The sequence below is a fragment of the Lontra canadensis genome, unplaced genomic scaffold (genome assembly GCF_010015895.1).
Source record: "Lontra canadensis isolate GAN:19392208 unplaced genomic scaffold, GSC_riverotter_1.0 scaffold7, whole genome shotgun sequence".
NCBI classification, from domain to species: Eukaryota; Metazoa; Chordata; class Mammalia; order Carnivora; family Mustelidae; genus Lontra; species Lontra canadensis.
Window position 1 is genome coordinate 24,573,216 of NW_022631001.1, and position 19,360 is coordinate 24,592,575.

Sequence of the window (19,360 nt, forward strand, 5' to 3'; positions counted from 1 at the left end):
AGGAACCTGGTACAGAAAATAAAGTGGAGTGGGGAGCAGTTGAATGAGCAAAAGAGTGAGTCATATAGGAGTCCAGAAGACCACCATCACATAACCCAAATGTACACTAGGACCTTAAAGGGGAACTAGTGATACCCTGTCAGCCTGAGGCAGGGAAAGCTTTGGTAGGAGGGCAGTGTCGGGATGTGGTTCATGTCACCTGCCGGCTGTCAGAACTCCCAGGGGCCATACTGAGAGTGTAGTATTCACCAACATCTCCTCCCTGGCAATTGGATATATTCCCATGGTGACATATAGAACAGTTACAACTCAGAGGACGAATGACTTATCCATATTCATGCAGCAAGAGAAGGGATGAGGCTTTAATCCTGTCCCGGAGGGGACTGCTCCTCCTCCACAGGCAGACAGAGGCTCAGCTAGGGTTCACATCCCGTCTCTGCCACGCCAAGCTGTGGGACCTTGAGTTTATTTAAACCTGAACTCTGGTTTCCTGTCCATGACCTAGGAACAACGTGCCCACCCGTGGGGTTGAGATGAGGGTTAAACAAGATCAGGTACATAAAGTGCTTTGTAAACCAGTCAGCTCTATATCAATATTAGTCAGAGAGCCAAGATAGGAGAGGAACCAAAGTCATTTCTTGGAGGTGCCATATCCTCACCTAGCTGACTTCTTCTTTCAGGACAAGAGTGAGGCCTCCAGCAGAGTCTTGTCCAGAAGGCCTTGTCGTCCCAGACCCAAATCGCTGCCTCCCAACTTGCCTGAGGAAGAAACTCGCAGGATCGCACGGATATTTTCTTCCCAGTACTCCCAGAAAGACTAATACAGACTGAAAGACAAAGGGAAGGATCCGCCTGCCCACTTTCCTTTGGCCTTGTCCGGCTCACATGAGACACAAGGTCTGCTTCCTTCAAGGCCGTGAGGGCCCTGAAACTACCACCAGCCTAGTCCATGGGTGCCTTGGGACCCCATCCAGCGCAGCCTGGAGGAATGTTCCAAACCAGTCCAAAGTCCATCTGCTAGGATTTCAGCTTCTTCCTTCTAAACAAAATGGACTCCAGTACCCAAGTGGAACCACCCAGCTTTTGACCAAGGGACCCAAGGAGGCATCTCTCGGCTGAGAAACTCCTTCCAGTGTCCTTGATAGCCTACTGCTGACATGAGCCCACCTTCTGCCTGAATATCATGGGCCATTTTTGACTTAAAGTTTGGGTGGGGTAGAGGTGGGGGTGGAGATTGTGTGTGTTGTGCATAGCTGAGGAAGTCCTTGAGCCACCTCAGCTGATTTGCTTAGAAATAAGGGTATTTTATAGATAGAAATTATTTTTACGCTGTGTTGAATTAATCAATAGAAAAGGAGGGGGGAAAATCACCTCCTTTGGACTTTTGTCTGATTATCTGAAATTCTAACCATGCTTTTAACTTATTGTTTTTACCCAGCTCTGGAGGTCCTTGTTCCTGCCTGTGTTTGAATAAAATCATATTGGTATTTGTATTCTGTAAACAGGTGTTTCCTGGGTTGGCCACTGGACTGGGGTGTTAGGAATCCATTTGTGCTCTAACAGCCAAAGGAAAGCTTGAAAACCATACAGTCCCTTAAGCTAACCTTGAACCAGGGGCCAGGGTCACCACAAGACTTCATGGTGAGAGATCAGATTGGGCGGACACTCCGTTATTCCTTTGCTTATGCCTCCAATCCGGCAACAGAGTGGAGGAGTCTCCTGGAACAGGTCCGCTCAGAACCCCTGATCTCTCTAGGATGAATTGCTCTGGGTTAAGACTGTCAAACTCCAAACATTTGAGCAGCTACTATAGACGGGCCTGTGGGGAAGATAAGAAAAACACAAAGATGTGCAGAATGGCTGGGAGAGAAGGTTGGAGGAGAACTAACATGGAGGGTCCCGCTTTCCTCCCCAAGCACAGGCCATTTTGCTTAGTCCTCATAACAACTCTATAACCTACAGGTCATGATACCCATTTTACATTTACTGAAACTCTCCAAAGTCAAGTCATTTGCCTCTGTTTATATAGCTAGGAAAGGAATCACCACATACAACATTTCCAGAGGTGTCACAAGGCTTCTGCACACAGGGAGTAGCCAGTGAGTGGTCTGAATTGGGGAAATGGATGGAAAAAAAACATGTGGGCTGGAGCAACCAGGGCGGGCTTCCCGGAAAAGTCGGAGGATGAGCCCAGAGAAAAAACCAGGAGAGCACTCAGGGCCACATGCTGCTAGGGACAGGGAAGAGACATGTCGACACTGCCACTTCCCTCATAGGTCCCCTCCAGCTTGACTGTCCTTCCAACTGAGCCGCTGTTGCCTCATCTGCAAAGCGGAGATAATAACGCTTCAGAGGGTTGTTGTGAAGACTAAACAAGATGACATTTGTGAAAGTGCTTCGCCTGCACTTGGCACTTGGTGGAAGCTGAGGAAATGTCAGCTCCTCCTACCCCACCCCCACCCCCGGAGCTCCCGAGCTAACCAGCAGACAGGCAAGCACCCCAACGGCTCTGAGACAGGCAGGACGCGCCTGAGGGTGTAGGGTGATGCACAAACCCCGAGGAACAGGGTGCCCCCCCATCAGTGAAGTGCCCTCCCACCAGGCTGTTCCCTTTTTGTTCTTCTCAGCCCCTCAGCCTTCAGCCTGCCGGCTCACACCCTCCCCCGCATCTCAGGTTGACAGTAGGAGCTTTCAAGGCAAGGGCTCCACCTGCCTTAAGGCCACATAGAACCTACAGAGGGGCAGTTGGGGGCCCAGGCCTGAGGGGTTAAGCCTCAGGTGAAGAATTTTCCTTCCAAATCCTGCTCCAGCTTCTATAAATAACCTGATTAGGTCAAGTTAGGATAAGGCCACAGCAGGACACAGGCTGCTCCTACCCAGGCGGTTTTTCCTACCCAGGCTCAGAGCAACCCCCCAAAATAAAAGGGCACCCTAAGGGTCTGTAAACCATCACCTCCACTTAAAAAGAGTGTGTTATTTACCAGTATCCTCTCCCTGAAAGTTGGATCTCTTTCCCGGTGACAGCTCAGAGATGAAATGCCTTGCGAGCCATGCAGCCTGGCTTAAGGGCATGAGGTACGTATTTGACAACGAGCCATCATCTCCCTCACTTCCTTTCAGGCACTGCCTCTGCAGAGACCTGAAAATGGATGTTTCTGATCACCAGATGCTGGCTGCTCCCAGCCCTTGCCACCAACCTTTGAACTTCTAGTGCCTGTTGGATTCTGGGGACAGGGAGCCGCAGCAGACACACCTGGCCCTGCCCTCAAGAAGCCTCCCAGCCCAATATAAGTTGAGTCCTCCCTCTGGGGACTCCAGGGCCCACGGCCTCCTTGTTTGAGCGCCTGCTGTTTATCCCTTCTCATGTACCCACTGCAATCTACCCACCACCTTCAGGCCAGCATTTCCAGCTGGAGCCGGAACCTACTTCCTGAGCCCAGCCTCAGCGGTCCTAGCAGCCCCTTCCCTTATGAAGGGAACTGCCTGGGCTACTGATGTTAGGGCACGGTCTGCTCCAAGGGAGAGGACAGACACAGCCCTGGCTTTGCACTTGAATGTCTAGACTTGTGACCACTTGCCCTGTGGCCATGGCTCTGTGCCCAAGTCCAGAAATGGGTTCTGCCTACTCCTCTGCCCTACCCAGTTAACTCCCTTCTCACCCCGGAATTCCCCTCTTTTCTCCTGTCCCCATCCCCTCTTTCCTGTGTCACCTGCGTCCCAGGTTCAGATGTGCCCCACCCTTCCCCTCAGTGCCTACTGATGGAGCCTACAGTAGTAGCAGCTGCTAGGAGCCCTCCCTGCCATGCTCCACACACCTCTGCCCACTCCCTTTGGCTCCCTTCAGTGTCATGTGTGAGACGGTAAAGGTCACAGCAGAGAGACCCAGAATTATAATTATTAATTTATAATTATAAATATTATAATTTAAGGACTGGGGGTTGGGCAACACCATATACTAGCAGTGTGACTGGGGTTAGTCCTTGTCCCTCCCTGACACCATTTTCTCCTTTGTAAAGGAAGCATTACAAATGTTAGATGCTCAGCGAGAAAAGGAATGAGGTACCGATACATGCTATAGCACAGACACATCTTGAATGTACTACGCTAACTGAGAAAAGCCAGTCACATACAATAGGATTTTATTTATATGAAAGGTTCAGAAATCCATAGAGATAGGGACACCTGGGCAGCTCATCAGTTAAGCATCTGCCTTTGGCTCAAGTCATAATTCCGGAGTCATGCTTCTCCCTCTGCCCCTCAGCCTGCTCTTGCTCTCTCTCGATCTCACTCTCTCAAATTAATAAGATCTTTTAAAAAAAAAGAAATCTATAGAGACAGAAAGTAGATTAGTGATTGCTTGGGGCTGAGTGTAAGGGAAAAAGGAAAGTGATTATTGATGTACACGGATTTGGGGGGAGCGTGTGGGGAGTGGTGAAAATATTTTAAAATTGTGATGATGGGATGCTTGGATGGCCCAGTTGGTTAAGCGGCTGCCTTCGGCTCGGGTCATGATCTCAGGATCTTGGGATCGAGTCCCACATCGGGCTCCCTGCTCAACAGGGAGCCTGCTTCTCTCTCTGCCTCTGCCTGCCACTCTGCCTGCTTGTGTGCTCTGTCTCTCTCTCTGACAAACAAACAAGCAAACAAATAAATAAATAAATAAATAAATAAAATCTTTAAAAAACCATTAATTTTTTAAAAATTGTGATGATGGTTGGATAACTGAACAGTTAAAACCAATGAATTATATCCATTAAATAGGCGGACTGTATGTATGTGAATTATATCTCAGTAAAGCTGTTATTTAAAAAAAACAGAATCAAAAAATAAAAAAAGAAAGAAAGAAAGGGGCACCTGGGTGGCTCAGTGGGTTGAGCCGCTGCCTTCGGCTCGGGTCATGATCTCAGGGTCCTGGGATCGAATCCCGCGTCAGGCTCTCTGCTCAGCAGGGAGCCTGCTTCCCTCTCTCTCTCTCTCTCTCTCTGCCTGCCTGTCTGCTTGTGATCTCTCTCTGTCAAATCAATAAATAAAATCTTAAAAAAAAAAAAAAAAACAGAATCCTGGGCACCTGCGTGGCTCAGTCAGTTAAGTGCCTGCCCTCAGCTCATGTCATGATCGCAGGTTTCCAGGATGGAGCCCCATAGCCAGCTCCCTGCTCAGGGAAGTCTGCTTCTCCCTCTCCATCTGCCCCTCCCCCCTCCTCATGCTCGCTTTCTTTCTCTCAAATAAAATATTTATTTTTTTTTAAAGATTTTATTTATTTATTTGACAGAGAGAGATCACAAGCAGACAGAGAGGCAGGCAGAGAGAGAGGAGGAAGCAGGCTCCCTGCTGAGCAGAGAGCCCGATGCGGGGCTCGATCCCAGGACTCTGAGATCATGACCTGAGCCGAAGGCAGCGGCTTAACCCACTGAGCCACCCAGGCGCCCCTCAAATAAAATATTTAAAAACAAACAAACAGAATCCTAATAGTACTCACCTCATAGGGTTGTGAAAAATAGAAATAATGTCTCTAAGGTATCTGGCACACAGTAGGCACCAAGAAATGACCGTTACTATCATTGTTAATGTTAGGACAGCCCTGCCCTGCCTATCCTGTGTGTGGCATTGACCTTTGAATTCTCAAAGGTGACAGGTCCAACCCCTGTCCCCATATGTGCCCTGATTACCTGAGGTAGCTCTTTCAGCAGCTGGAAGGAGCTATTTTAAAGAACCCTAAGTCAGAGGAACTAAACCAGATCTGGAACTCTGACCTTTCCCCTCATCTCCCTGCCACTCACCAGCCAGCCTCCTCTTGTCAAGTGATCAGGCTGTCAACTAAGCTTCTGTAGGGTAAGGTTTCAAGCCAGCTGGAGCGTATAAAGATAGGTGCCAAGCCGGAGGCAGAGAGACAACAGTGAATGGTAAGGGGGCAACTAGATCCCTGCTGCCCCTTCCTGGGATGGAGCCCTAAGGAGCCTTAAGGAGGCCCTGTGCTTCCCCTGCCCTGGCTGGACTCACAGGTAAGACCCCATTCTCCACCACCCCCTTCCTTCTCCATGCTCTGCCCTTCACGGCAGCTTACAGAGAGCAGCCCGGTGAGAACGCAGATCACTAGCCTGGGATACTACAGAGCTGGTAGATTTCATTTCTCCCCCACCAAGTTAAGAAGGAGTAACGGCAACCCTAATGCGGGGGCACCATGGCCGGGCAGAGGCTCGACCTCAACATCTGTGTCACTCACCCACAACTCACTGTCCCCTTTTGCTGATGGCCGCCTCTGCTCTGATTTTGCAAATCTCCATAGACAAGAGTGGCTTTCTCCTTAGTCTAGCACAGAATCTCCAGAATTCCTCTAGAGCATTAAGCCCTTTCCCCATGAAGGTCCTGGGGACCCCTTTCCTGAGTGGAGATGGTGCATGCACCCCTGGCCTCACAGGGAGGGAAGTTCACGAGCCCACACAACTCTACTCAAGCGACTTCCTCAGTGGGGATATGCTGTGCAGGCTTTGCCAGGAGGGTGAGATCAGGCGGGGCATCTCAGAATGGGGTTGTCTGATCCCTGCTTCTGAGCTGCCATGGAGAACAGATTCCCCAGACCCAGCCCAGACCTGAATCAGGATCTCCTGCGCTGAGGGCCTCTGAGAATCCATTCAGTAAACAAGCAGTTCTGGGGATCCTGAGCTCTCCCTGAAGAGTGAGGCTCCAGCCAGTGGCACGGGCACAGTGTCACACTGACCTGGGCTCCAGTCCCAGCCCCATCCCTTCCGTCTGTCTTATGGCTAGCTGAAGCCCTCACAGCCTGAGGTCCCTTGTTTATGAGTGGGAATCTTTGTGACAACTACCGTATAGCCTTATAAAGGGACTGAATTAGTCAATACCTATAAAGTCCTCGGCACCATGCCTCATGCAAGAAGCACTGGGCAGACACCAGGGTTAGGGTTACTGGAACATCCTGTGCCTCAAGTGCCCCAGCAGAGCTACGGAGAGAAGAATCCTGCTCTCAACTTCCCCTTTGCCACTGACAAAATTCCGCTGGCTGCTAGAATTCCTCAAGTATCAATTCAGGATGCTGGAGTCAAGGGGGAAGAGAAGTGGGAAACAGTGGCCTCAGGGCAGCTCCTGAGTCTACCATTGTGGCCTCCCTCTCCACCATAACTTGACTAATGAAAGTTCTAGCACACCCACCCCCCCAACAAGGTAGGGCTTTTAACTTGAGTCCCTGCCCATCCATTCTGCCTCCCGTGGCTCAGGGCTGCGTCCAGAATAGGCTGCGGCTTCACGTGTGGCCACTGCGTGGCTCCAACAGCTCTGGCTGCACCATTCCAACAACTTCCTCACTGGCCTCTCCCCTTCCAGTCCAGCCTTGACATTTGCACCCGCATACTCTGAACACTGGCCTGATGATGTCATTCCTCTACTTGAGAACCACCAATCACTCCCCATTCTCTGATTCAGTACAGCCCTGGCATTCCAGATCCCTCCATGAAAGATCACTATGGGCTTCTCTGATTTCATTTCCCATTTCTCCACTTCAGCAAGTGGGGTTCCTTGGTCAACTGGTCCTCCCTGGGCCCCTCTAGCCCTGGGCCATCCCGGAACCAGGCTACACAGAGAAGCAGGATAAGTAGACCCTATCCCAGCCTTTGGGGCTCCCTATCTAGAGGGAAAACAACTACAGCTACTGAGCTAATCAACAAGAAGCTGTGGGATCAGAGGCCGGGCCAAAGGAGTTTGACAGTTCAGGCTCCCCCAATCCTCCCACCCAACCCCCAGGCCAGAGGAAAACAGGTTTCCCCCAGGAGATCCAGCCCATGAGACAAAACCCATGAAGTGTTCCCTGTGGATCCAGGCACAGCACAAACACTCTGCACCAGGCTGAGACCACAGAATGCCTCGGAGTCACATAGCCCTGGTGGGAATCCCACTTGCGCTCACTGTGTGATCTCTGACAGGTCATTTCACCTGTCTTGGCCTCAGTTTGTAACTCTGCAAGTGGAATAAAAATACCTAACTTATAGGATTCTTCTATTAGAATCTGAGTGGCTACCAAAGGCTTCGAAGAAAGGACACTCCTACACTCTTACAACAGTAAGAGACAGTAGAGAAAGCGACCCCCAAGGGCCTCCCTAGCTCTGAGCGTCAGACACTCAGCTTCCTGATTCTAGGACTCCGAGCAGTCCAACTCACGTCAGAGAAGGGGAAAGGCTGGGGAAACGCCAGGGCCGGGAACAAGAGAGGCAGCTGCTCACGCATTCACCTGCACACGCCCCAGACAGAGCCTCCTTGCTGGGAACTGAGCCCTCCTGGCAGCTGCTGGTCTTCTGGAGGCAAAGGGAAATGGAAAGGAGGCAAGTGGAAGACGGTGTTCCCCTAGCATCCTGCAGTCTGTCCCCTCCGCCAGGCTCAGGTCCGTGGACGCCAGGGCCTCCACACCACCACCTGGAGGAGTGGACCCTCAGGGAGGCAGTACAGAAAAGCAGGAAGACAGGCTGTGGGAGGAACACTGCAGAGGGAGACCGAGACCTGACTGTGTGGCACGCACAGGTCTCAGCCTCTCAGGCCATTTTCTTCATTGTCCAACCTGGGCAGTGATGCCCACCCAGCTTTCCTCACCACGCTGTAGGTCTGTATGCTTAGCACTTGATTCTCTAGATGGCTTTGCATATAATCCATTAGCTGCAAAGGGATCTGAATGCCCTGAATAAAAAAGACTAGGTCTGGAAATACAGACTACCACCCCCACTGGGGTCCCGGGGTGAAAGGTGACGGGGCCTCATTGCCATCAGAAGAATTTAGCTGAGGTTCTATGTCTTTAAACCAGTCTCTCTCCATCTCAAACCTCTTTTTCTCATCTGTAAAATGTAATTAAATGCTTCCCTGCCTTCCATCCAAGGCTGCTTTGAGCCTTAAGTACAGCAGAGTGCACCAGGCTCTGACGCCCCAGGTTGGTAACACTCAGGAAGCTCATGTTTCAAAGCCCTGATTTGCGCACCCAAATGTAGGGGAAAGGAGCAGCTACCTCTCAGGAAAGGTGTGAGAACTCAGTGGGATTGTGTGTAAAACTCTAATGCGAGGGCCTCACAGCCAGGTCGTCATTTTCTCCTCCTACCTGAATCCATGCCCTGGACTCTCACACGAGCTCATGCCCTTCCCCACATCTAGAACACCCTTCCTGCTTCAGCTGCCAAAATCGTGCCGGCTTTTCAAAGCCTAACCTCTGTGACCCTCCTCCCACCCTCCACTGTGAAATGATTCTTATCCCTCCTCACGAACAAGAGAGAGGGTCTCCCCCTCCTTTGAGTCACTTCTTGGGGCTTCGCTCCCCTCTGACATTGGTCCAACTGATCTTGCACTAGTTACTTGTGGTTGTGTCTGATGACCCCAGGAGACTCCTTGAGATCTCCTTGTAGGCAAATCACACGACTGTTTTTGCTCATCCCCAGATTTCCTGGAATGACAAGCACAGAACCTAGCATGATGTGGGTCCTATGGAGCCCACCAGCCATGGCAAGGACATTGGAATTTTTCTGAATAAGTGCACCCCCCTGCTCCTTCTCTCTCTCTAATAAATTAAAATATTTTTAAATAAATAAATAAGTAAATAATAAAAAGTATCCCATTCCTCCGGGCATGATTTAAGAGTTGTCCTACCACACTATGACCCAGGCTTCCAGACTGGAATCCAGTGGCTGGTGAGTTCCAACCTCAGACCTTCCTCCTCCATCCTACCTCTCTAATTCCCTAGCTAATTCAACACCTATCAGCAAGCTCCTTGAAGGCCAGGGCCAAACCTGCTTCATTCCGTATCTTTCCTTCCGTAGTACCTACTATAGTGGTCAAGACATACCTGATCATTAAGATAATCACTTACACTTTAGCATGAATTAGAACATTAAAGAACAGGCTTGGTTAGGGAAAGGTGGCAGCAAGCATAAGAGTGAAGGTGCCATGTAGGTTGAGGAGACAGCACAGAGAGAACTGGAGTTCTACAGGGCAGTACTGAAAGAAAACTTAGGTTGTCACCCTTATCTTTTGGCATCCAATTTATCATTGGTGAGCAGGTAATATATTTTTCTCATTTGCCCAAGAGAAGTTAAATGACACACCCAAGTTTCCACCAGCATTAGTAAGCCATGAAGACTCAGCAGGAGCTCAGGTCTCCTCACCCAGGACCAGAGTTTTTATTGCCCCAGAAGGAAAGGGACAAACACTGTGCCCGCCTCACAACTCTGTGGCACTGGCCCTGACTCTAGGGGGGTGAGGACCCTGAAGAATCCAGGATCCCAGCATACTAGGGGTATGTGTGAAATGGGTGCCAGGGGGTGTGACCTGCTAAGAAATGGCATCAGCACCAAAAACCAGATGCCCAGAAGTCCAGGTGATAAGAATGCAGGGCTGCCCATGACAGGCATGCCAGCTTTCCAAGGTAACCACAACTAAGCCAGGACCTTTGGATACACTCATGTCCCTGTTCAGCCAGGAGTGGGACAGGTACAGGCCCAAGTGCACACAGGGAGAGGAGACGCATTCTCTTGACCCAAGATGGATCCTCCTCTGTCTGAGAAGCCCATTCTCTTCAGCTGAGAAGGGATGTCCTCAAAGGTGTGAGGGGAAAGGACCTGTCCTGAGCCAGGCAGAGCAGCTGCCACTGTCCCCAACATCAGCAGCAGGATGCTTTGCAGCCCCATCTCACTGGGAGCCCTGGGAGGCAGAGCAGCAGAGGAGCCCAGGACCAGGCTCCCTCCCTCCTTCAAAGCAGAACATCAGCCCCAGGAATCCCACAGCTTTGGGAGGAAACACCTCTAGTCCTAGATTAACAATCTTTAGTGAGAGAGGAGGAATCACAGGCTGGGAACGATTTCGCTTTAAGTATAATAAGAGTATATTCCAGCAGCCTTGCAAAAAAACAAGCTTTCATCCAAGATAAACAACAGTTGAGATGAGTCACGAGGCACAATCATATTGTTGATTTGGGGAAGAAGGACGTGCAGTGGAAAGACTCGGTCGGCTCTCCGTATACTCCAGGGAGCAGCTTGGTGTGGGAGGAAACAGGTTGTAGGATGGAGTCGGAATGAGATCTGGTCCCTGCCTGGGCCTCAGTTTCCCCCTCTAAAGGATGAAGATCCACCTGGTCAGTGGAAAAAGGAGGGAGTAGGAGAGGGCCGCAAGAAAAACGGAATGGGAAAGTGAGCTGTTCTTATAAGCCAAATCCAGACAGCTAAACATAGCAAAGCCCCGGCTTTTCTCTAACTAAAGCTTCTCCCAGTGTTGAAAGGAGCCTGGGGACAGGTCTGGATGGCCCAAGTTCCATCTGCCTCCTCTGGCCTGTCTCTGGCAGCCTCCTCCCTGCACTAAAGCTCAGGACTGCAAAGCGGCCTCTCTTCTTGGACCTCTCTCCTCTCTTCTCTCTCCTGGGCCCCGGAGGGACCAGGCAGAACCTTCTGGGACCATGGTTGGACTAAAGCCTTCAGAGGTACCTCCCACCACAGCTGTGAAATTCCTGGGGGCAGGCACAGCAGCCTGTTTTGCTGATCTACTCACCTTTCCACTGGACACAGCCAAGGTTCGCCTACAGGTAAGTACTTTTTGGCAAGGGTCGTTGCTCAGATCAAAGGCAGGACTGAGTTCTCCACACCAGCACCTCTAGCGTGTGCCAGCCTGCTCGTCCTCACAGAACCCCGCGCAGGCCACTCACTCCACTGCTTACAACCCTGCGCCACCATCGTCTGAGACAAAAAAATCGTAGGTCCTTGGGCCCTTCCTGGCCTCACCTGACTTCGGAAACCATGGAGTGTGAAGGAAAAGTAACTGTGTGACCTTGGGCAAACCACTGACCACTTGTTGTGGGGAAAACAATCTGCCCTCCATGTGCTCTGAGGGCTGAGCACCACACCACGGGTCACAGTTTAGGAACGGTGTGGCTGGGGGCACACACCTTATTTTCACGGGGATGTGGCGGCTCCAATCGTGCTCCCACTCGAGAACCAGCCCCGGGCAGGCCCCTCTGCACACGGCCCCATCCACCCCTTTCCCAGCTCCTCACCCTCTGCTGGGCCGTTCCTCAGATCCAGGGGGAGAAGCAGGCGACCCAGGCAGCCCAGAGACCCCAGTACCGCGGCGTGCTGGGCACCATCCTGACCATGGTGCGCACCGAGGGCCCCCGCAGCCCCTACAATGGGCTGGTCGCCGGCCTGCAGCGCCAGATGAGCTTCGCCTCCATCCGCATCGGCCTCTACGACTCTGTCAAGCAGTTCTACACCCCCAAGGGATCCGACCGTGAGTGCCTGGCATCCCGGAGACACAGAGGGGGTAGGCAGAAGCAGACTCTAGGCTAGCGGATCAGGGATGCAGGTGGTGCAGACTCAGAGGCAGGGCTGGGCCGCTGAAGGCTGGAGACAGTCACGAGGAGACAGAGCCGCTGTCGGGACCCCGAGCCTGGGAGAAGAGGCAGGCGTCAGGCAGGGGCAGCCCCACAGAGAAGAGCGTCCAGCCCGGAGGAGCACTGGCTGGCCAAACGCCGACCCCCTCTCTCTCCTCCTCTCCAGACTCGAGCATCACTACCCGGATTTTGGCAGGTTGCACCACCGGGGCCATGGCGGTATCATGTGCCCAGCCCACGGATGTGGTGAAGGTCCGGTTTCAGGCCAGCATACACCTTGGGGCCGGGAGCAACAGGAAATACAGTGGGACAATGGACGCCTACAGGACCATCGCCAGGGAGGAAGGACTCAGGGGCCTATGGAAAGGTAGGTCTGGACTCCAGGCTCAGAGGGCCCAGGGTAGAGCATGCCCTACCCTGAGTTAGGGTGGAGAACTGAGCAAGGAGGGAACTCCCAGCATGGTATAGTCCAGTGATCCTGCAAGAACATCCCAACCAAAACTCTCACACTGACCTGCCACAGTGCCCGAGTTCAATTCAATTTGGCAACCCTTCAGCATGTGCAGGTTGCTGTGAGGGAGACATAAAGGAATGGAAGATACCTTCCCTACCCTCATGGCTCTCACAGATGGAGAGGGAGGAGACATGTCAAGGAGCAGCCATTCCACAGGGTAGGACGTGCAAAGGTCACACAGAGGTACACAGCCAGAGGCAAGAGAGGCCGTGCAGACTCCAAGGTCGGGGGGGGAAGGCGACACGGAAGCTGGGCCTCAAGGCTCAGTGGGCTCTAGGTGTGTGGAGATGGAAGGGGCGGGCTTCCCCAGCAAAGTTCTCTCAGGGGTGATGACTATAGACATAGGACTGTAGGACTACAGGACTCAGAGAAGAAACAGAGGCCAGTGGAGGAGGCAGCTGTGAGTTGTCGGGTGCAAGGAGATTCAATGAGGAGGGGGTTTCCTCAAGAGTAAGGCTTCCGGGGTCCCTATGTGTCCCCATGGAGGCCACCGTGACAAATGCTGGAATCTCTCCCACATGTGGACCAAGGATCACACCAATCCTTGCAGAAAAGAGAGTGACCCAGTGAAGGTTAAGCACAGGACCCCTGGGTCACAGCCTGATTTGCTCTGCACTCTCCCCAAGTCCAGCCCTCATCTGTGATATCAGTGGCTGGGTCTTGATGCTCTCCTAGGGCCTCCCAGTGCTACTTCCTGTCACTGCTCCAAGAGTCTTGGAGCTCTTGGAAAGAAGAAAGGCTTCCTTGCCTGACTTTAGCTGGGTCTTAGGGAGGCATATTTTAATTTTGATAGATATTACAGATTATTCTCCAAAGTGTGGCTCAGACAAACATAAGAGGGCCTCTCTGTTTCCTGTCTCTGAGGTGGACACGGATAACCTAAGAGTTAGCCCCAGAGAGGAAAGTGTGGAATCCGCTCAGATGAGGCGGGCTCCTCTGAGACCCCTGGAATGGAGCATTCTGCCCCCAAACTGGAGCCCAGGACCTTGCAACCAGGGAGTCCGTGTCTCATTTTCACTCATCAGCCCCCATCCCATCCTTCACAGGAACTTTCCCCAACATCACAAGGAACGCCATCGTCAACTGTGCTGAGATGGTGACCTATGACATCATCAAGGAGAAGCTGCTAGACTATCGTCTGCTCACGGGTGAGGACCTGGGTTCCGGGGAGCTGCCCTCCCACAGCAGGGAGGAAACCTGGAATTCCACAGAGTGGGTACCACTCAGAGGTGACTGGGTGTTAGAAGGAGCAGAGAGGGGAGCAGTGCCCAGTAAAAATGCCCAGTATAGGAGTGCCTCTTAACTTGCTAGACGGGGTGCTGCCCAATTCATGAATCACTTAATAATGCCAATTAGAGCTTTAAAAAAAATACCCCTCCATCATTGTGATGAATGGGAAAGAAGCCTGGACAGGGAGGCCAGAGCCCTGGGTTCCAGCCCAGCACTTCCCACCATGCACCTTGAAGCAAGTGTCACCTTCTCATACTTCGTTTTCCTTTAATGAGATCGCTGGGCGTCCAGCAGTGGGACAGCCCTGTTCTGTTTTGCGAGTCCTGTGAGAGCTTTAGAAAGCACCGTCCTTACACTCAGGAGTTTCCAGTTTAGTGAAGGACAAATGACGACACACGGGGAACAGAAAGGCAGCGCTTTGCCTTCCCACAGCTCCATACTTGCTCCTCCCTTCCCCGCTGCAGACAATTTCCCCTGCCACTTCATCTCTGCCTTTGGAGCCGGCTTCTGTGCCACAGTGGTGGCCTCCCCAGTGGACGTGGTGAAGACCCGGTACATGAACTCGCCCCCAGGCCAATACCACAGCCCCCTGGACTGCATGCTGAAGATGGTGGCCCACGAGGGCCCCACTGCCTTCTATAAGGGGTGAGTCTCCCCTTCCTGCCTCCAGCACCCCCTCCCAGAGAACCTGGGCTTGTTTCCTTCCCTTCTTTCTTTCCTTCCTTCCATTCTTCTTTCTTTCCTTCCTCCACATATAATGTGCCTACCACGGGTCCACCTGGGGACGTGGTGGTGAACAGCACAGATGTAAACACCACAAAGGACAAATATAAAGAACTAAAGAAGTTTAAAAAAAAAAAAAAAGTGGACCAAATCTGATCTGAAGAGTCAGGGGAGGCTGAGAAAAAGAATTCTAGGCATAGGTCAAAGTGTTGACTATCCCCAAACTTACAGTAAGGGAGGAAGGAAAGGTGGTCGGTCGTCCTGAGACTTGCCTCCAGCCCACTGTCATGACTCTGGATCAGCACGGATGGCGGCCGAAATGCCCAGCACACGTCACATTTTTTTGCTTCTGGGTCTGCTTTTACCATTCCTTCTTAATGGAATGCCTTTCCCGCTCATGCACATGCGTCAGAACTAGTTCAAAGGCCACCTCCTCCCCAGTATTCTCCGGTAGGAATCTTTCCTCCTCCCTGTGAACTTCACCAATACATCCTTGATTCTACTGTTTAGGGTACTTACCACCTCCTACCTTGTGTTATAGGATTTGTAAAGTTAAAATATTCCCCATGCTGGGTCACAAGCTCCTCAAAGCCAGAACTGGAGGCTTATCCATCTTTCACCTCCCTAGCCAAGAGCCAGCGCTCAATAATGTAGGTTGTGAACAACCACCATGACCACTAAGGCACTAAGTACAAGACCTTATGCAAAGCACTTTACACAGATTATCTCAACAACCCCTGAATTGGATGGTCTTCTCCACATTTACTGAGGAAGAAATGGAGACTCAGGAAGGTCAAGTGACTTACCCAAGATCCCAGACTTACAATGTCAGAGCCATGGCTCTAAGCCAGATCATCAGATGCCCCCCGTGTTGTCATCTGTCCTATTGCCAGGCTCTTGGCTTGGCCCTCACCCCTCCCACCACTGATGCCTTCAGCAGATAGTTTTCTGGTGCCCCATGTTAGATGGGACCCAACATGCAATCAGGTCCTCAACCCTGTAAGTGACATATAAAACTCCTTCTGTTGCCAGGCTGTTCTTTCCCTGTAAGTGCTTCTCTCATTACAATCAGCCACCGCCTGTCTCAGTTTATTCTTTCACTTGGAAAACAATTTACTGAGCATCTCCTGTGTGCCAGGCCCTGTGCTTGCCTCAAAGAGCAGCAGACATAGGTGACATTAATGGAGCATTTACGGAGACTGGGCCCTGTACTGTATGCTGTGCATTAACTCATTTAGTCCTTCACAACAACTATATGAGGTAAATGCTGTTATGTTCCTCATTTTACAGATGAGGATACTGAGGCTTAGAAAGATTAAGTAACCTGTCCTAGGTCATGAAACTAGAAACTGAGAGAGCTAAGGTCTGAGCCCAGCTTGGACTCTGGAGTTCACCTTCATTGCCCCAGTGCTATTCTCCCTGGGGAGGCTAGGCTGAGGCATCTGGAGAGATCTTGGTATGAGTCTGTGGGGCCCAAGCCTAGTCCTGCAGAGCCAAGAGCAACCAGCCAGGCAAGGAGGAGAGTAGGGGACATTCCCAGGCAGAAGGAGCAGCTCAGACAAGGGCACAGGAAGTAAGTCTGGCAGGAGAGGATAGGACCAGGAGGGGATTAGCAGACAGAGGGGCTGAAGAGGGCGCAGGTCAGGTCCCAGGCTCCTCCCTGAGTCTGTGAAGCTGAGGTGGAGACTGGCTCCCAGCTGTGTTATCACAGGACAGGCAGGCTCTCTGGAGATTATAAAGCTGGTGTCACCCAGTCTTCACCCTCTGGTGTGCCGGCTTCTAGGTGCCCTGGTAGGGCCTCGCAGGGATGGCCCCTCAGCATGTAAATGATTGCAGAAATACCCAGCAGCAGGGTGGAGTCAGATAGTTTTAGCTGAGCTCCTTAACTGCCCTGGGCTTCAGTTCCTTTTTTTTTTTAAGATTTACTTATTTGGGAGGGAGAGAGAGCACCCACACACAAGCGTGGGGTGGGGGTAGAGAGAGGGGGGGAGAGAGAGAGAATCCCGAGCAGAGTCCCCACTCACCACGGAGCCTGACAAGGGGCTACATCCCACAACCCTGGGACCGAGACTGGAGCCAAAACCAAGAGTCAAACGCTTAACCAACTGAGCCACCCAGACACGCCTGGGCCTCAGTTTCTAAAAAGGAAACGTGGCAACCATCGTAGCTTCCTTATAGACTTGCGGGAATTAACTGCCTAACACAGAACCTGGTTCAAAATGTGTTTTCTTTCCTTTCTTGACTCCTGCTTCTGCCTAAATTCCTTCGGCAGAGGAGAAAAGCCTGAACGGACTCACAGAATGTTTGTGACTAACAGAGTCCTAGGTCCTTTGGCACTAATGCCGTGAATGCGGGGAGCACTATGTGGGACATCCGTGTGGGGTACTTAGTCCCCGCCCCCTGATAGTCTGGTTGTTCTCTCATCAGATTTACACCATCATTTTTGCGTTTGGGAACCTGGAACGTGGTGATGTTCGTGACCTATGAGCAGCTGAAACGGGCCTTGATGAAAGTCCAGATCCTACGGGAATCTCCATTCTGAATAAAGCAGGGCCACTTAGTACCTAATTGGAACAAGAACCAGTGGGTCCCACACAAACCCACACATGTTTACACAACTGTTTACTTGCTGCTGAGTCAAGAAATAGAAGCAGAGAAAGGATTCTGGTCTTCAGTGCTTTGTCTTAAGAACACATTTGTTTTGTATGGACAAGTTGGAAATTAAATTATATTAATTTGGGGGACCCATGATGTTGGATGCCTAACATTTAGGCAAGAGAAAATAAACCAAAACATCCATGTGGATAAAACCAAAGTCTGCAAACCTATGTTCTGTAAAAAAAAAAAAAAAAAAAAAAAAAAATCTGGGGCACCTGGGTGGCTCAGTGGGTTAAGCCTCTGCCTTCGGCTCAGGTCATGATCTCAGGGTCCTGGGATCGAGCCCCGCATCGGGCTCTCTGCTCGGCGGTGAGCCTGCTTCCCCCTCTCTCTGCCTGCCTCTCTGCCTACTTGTGCTCTCTCTCTCTCTCTGTCAAATAAATAAATTAAAAAAAATCTTTAAAAAAAAAAATCTAATGAGATGATGAATTGTAAACAGAAAAGACTGCAAGCATGAGACAGCAGTGGCACAGGACACCTGGAAATCAGCTAGAGTGTGGAGGTATGCTACCGAAACAACACAGCTGTGACTGCAGCCTTTGGTTAACCGTGGATCATCAGCCATATGTGTAATGTGCCTGCCACTTAGAAGCCACTGGGATTCTAGAAAATAGGAGACAAAAAAAAAAAAAAAAAAAAAAAGAGAGAGAGAGAGAGAGAGAATGAGAAAACCTGGAACCTGTGCCAAAAGAACACTGCTGGGCCAGCATGAGGCTGAGATTTGTAACTGTTCCCTGATGACACTGCAGAATCAAGAGGGCAGACCTCATCTTCTTTCCCATAAAATGGGAGTAATAAGCCCTTCCCTCCTCTCTCACCAAGGATGTTATGAGGATCAGGTGACAGGGTGGACATGAAAGCACTTTATAAAAGCGGAAGCTCTGATATTTACAAGTTCTTGGGAAAGATATTCTCAGGACAGTAAAGAACTGCCAGGGAAGGTTGAAAGGTTGTCTAGAGGTTAGACCAAAGGAGCCAGGGGCTGGGGGGCCAGGGGTGACAGAATGGTGTGCACTCATGGAAGGCCCACTCCCACACAGCCCTGGCTTCCCAGCAGGACCGTAAGACCCCTGAAGGGTGCCGGGCTTGCGGAAAAAAAGATAGATGTCAGGCTGACAGCCTAAAGTAGCAGGGCTCAGAGTTCTTTGGGAAATTATTATAATTCAATAAAGGGTGTGGGAATGAGAACAGCTATGTCTTTTTTGCCTTCTCTTTCTTAGACAGAATGTCCCTTTCTCACCAGGTTTCCTGTTTGCCAGCGCTGGGCCTTTGTGACATTAATAACAGTACTGGGTTCAAATGTCCCCTCCCTTCATCTTACCAGAAACCTAACCACCAGGAATCCTAATACCTCACTGTCCTAGCAGAGAAGTAGAAATAACAATCCCCCACCTTTGCAGAAGTGCTCAGCAACGTCATCTCTCCCTCCCCACTCTGACACTGCTGCATCCCAGGAGGGGAAAAGCAAATGTCCACTCACCCTTAGCACTTTCCTAAATTTAAATTATAATTTGAGATTATCAACATATATAAAGTGGAAAGTTCAAATAAAAGCAAAAAAAATAAAGAAAGATTATTTCTATTTAATATCTGGTTTGATTTTCAAATAAAACCCATATTTAAAATTTTCTCTTTCTTTTGACTTGACTGGCATGTACAAATCATTCTTAAACTCCTGGTCTCAGTTTGTAAATTCCTAGGGCCAGGAACTATGTCTTCCATGAGGTACTATGTAACAATATGTATTTTTTAAAAATTTATATATTTATTTCAGAAAGAGAGAGAGCATGAGCAGGGAGAGGGGGCTGGGCAGAGGGAGAGATGGAATCCTCAAGCAGACTCCCAGCTGAGTGAGGAGGCTGATGCAGGGCTCA

General features: G+C 50.8%; 2 protein-coding genes across 10 annotated transcripts in view; both read left to right on the top strand.

Annotated features, from left to right (window-relative positions):
• Positions 1 to 1,493, top strand: part of C2CD3 (C2 domain containing 3 centriole elongation regulator) — a 143,190-nt gene extending 141,697 nt beyond the window's left edge. For all 8 annotated transcript variants that reach the window (XM_032853105.1, XM_032853109.1, XM_032853102.1 and 5 more), the window contains one exon: positions 681 to 1,493. In XM_032853105.1, the coding sequence (XP_032708996.1) occupies positions 681 to 821 (141 nt within the window). In that variant the 3' untranslated portion in view covers positions 822 to 1,493. The remainder of the gene's footprint in view (positions 1 to 680) is intronic.
• Positions 1,494 to 5,829: 4,336 nt separating this feature from the next.
• On the top strand, positions 5,830 to 17,689 carry UCP3 (uncoupling protein 3). 2 transcript variants are annotated; one of them, XM_032853115.1, is made up of 7 exons: positions 5,830 to 6,002; positions 11,321 to 11,557; positions 12,048 to 12,258; positions 12,528 to 12,728; positions 13,922 to 14,023; positions 14,570 to 14,750; positions 17,256 to 17,689. In XM_032853115.1, exons 2-7 carry the CDS (start codon positions 11,432 to 11,434, stop codon positions 17,368 to 17,370), a joined length of 936 nt encoding a protein of 311 aa, XP_032709006.1. In that variant the 5' UTR covers positions 5,830 to 6,002; positions 11,321 to 11,431; the 3' UTR covers positions 17,371 to 17,689. The 2 variants fall into 2 exon arrangements, with proteins under 2 accessions (XP_032709006.1, XP_032709008.1); XM_032853117.1 differs by having other exon boundaries at positions 11,345 to 11,557.
• The last annotated feature ends 1,671 nt before the right edge of the window (positions 17,690 to 19,360 follow it).

What these genes read in the sequence shown, in the direction of transcription:
- UCP3 (XM_032853115.1), top strand. Translation starts at nt 11,432, where the DNA reads ATGGTTGGACTAAAGCCTTCAGAGGTACCTCCCACCACAGCTGTGAAA. An exon ending in ACTCAGGGGCCTATGGAAAG is followed by an intron (nt 12,729 to 13,921) that starts GTAGGTCTGGAC and finishes CATCCTTCACAG; the next exon opens with GAACTTTCCCCAACATCACA. An exon ending in AGACTATCGTCTGCTCACGG is followed by an intron (nt 14,024 to 14,569) that starts GTGAGGACCTGG and finishes TCCCCGCTGCAG; the next exon opens with ACAATTTCCCCTGCCACTTC.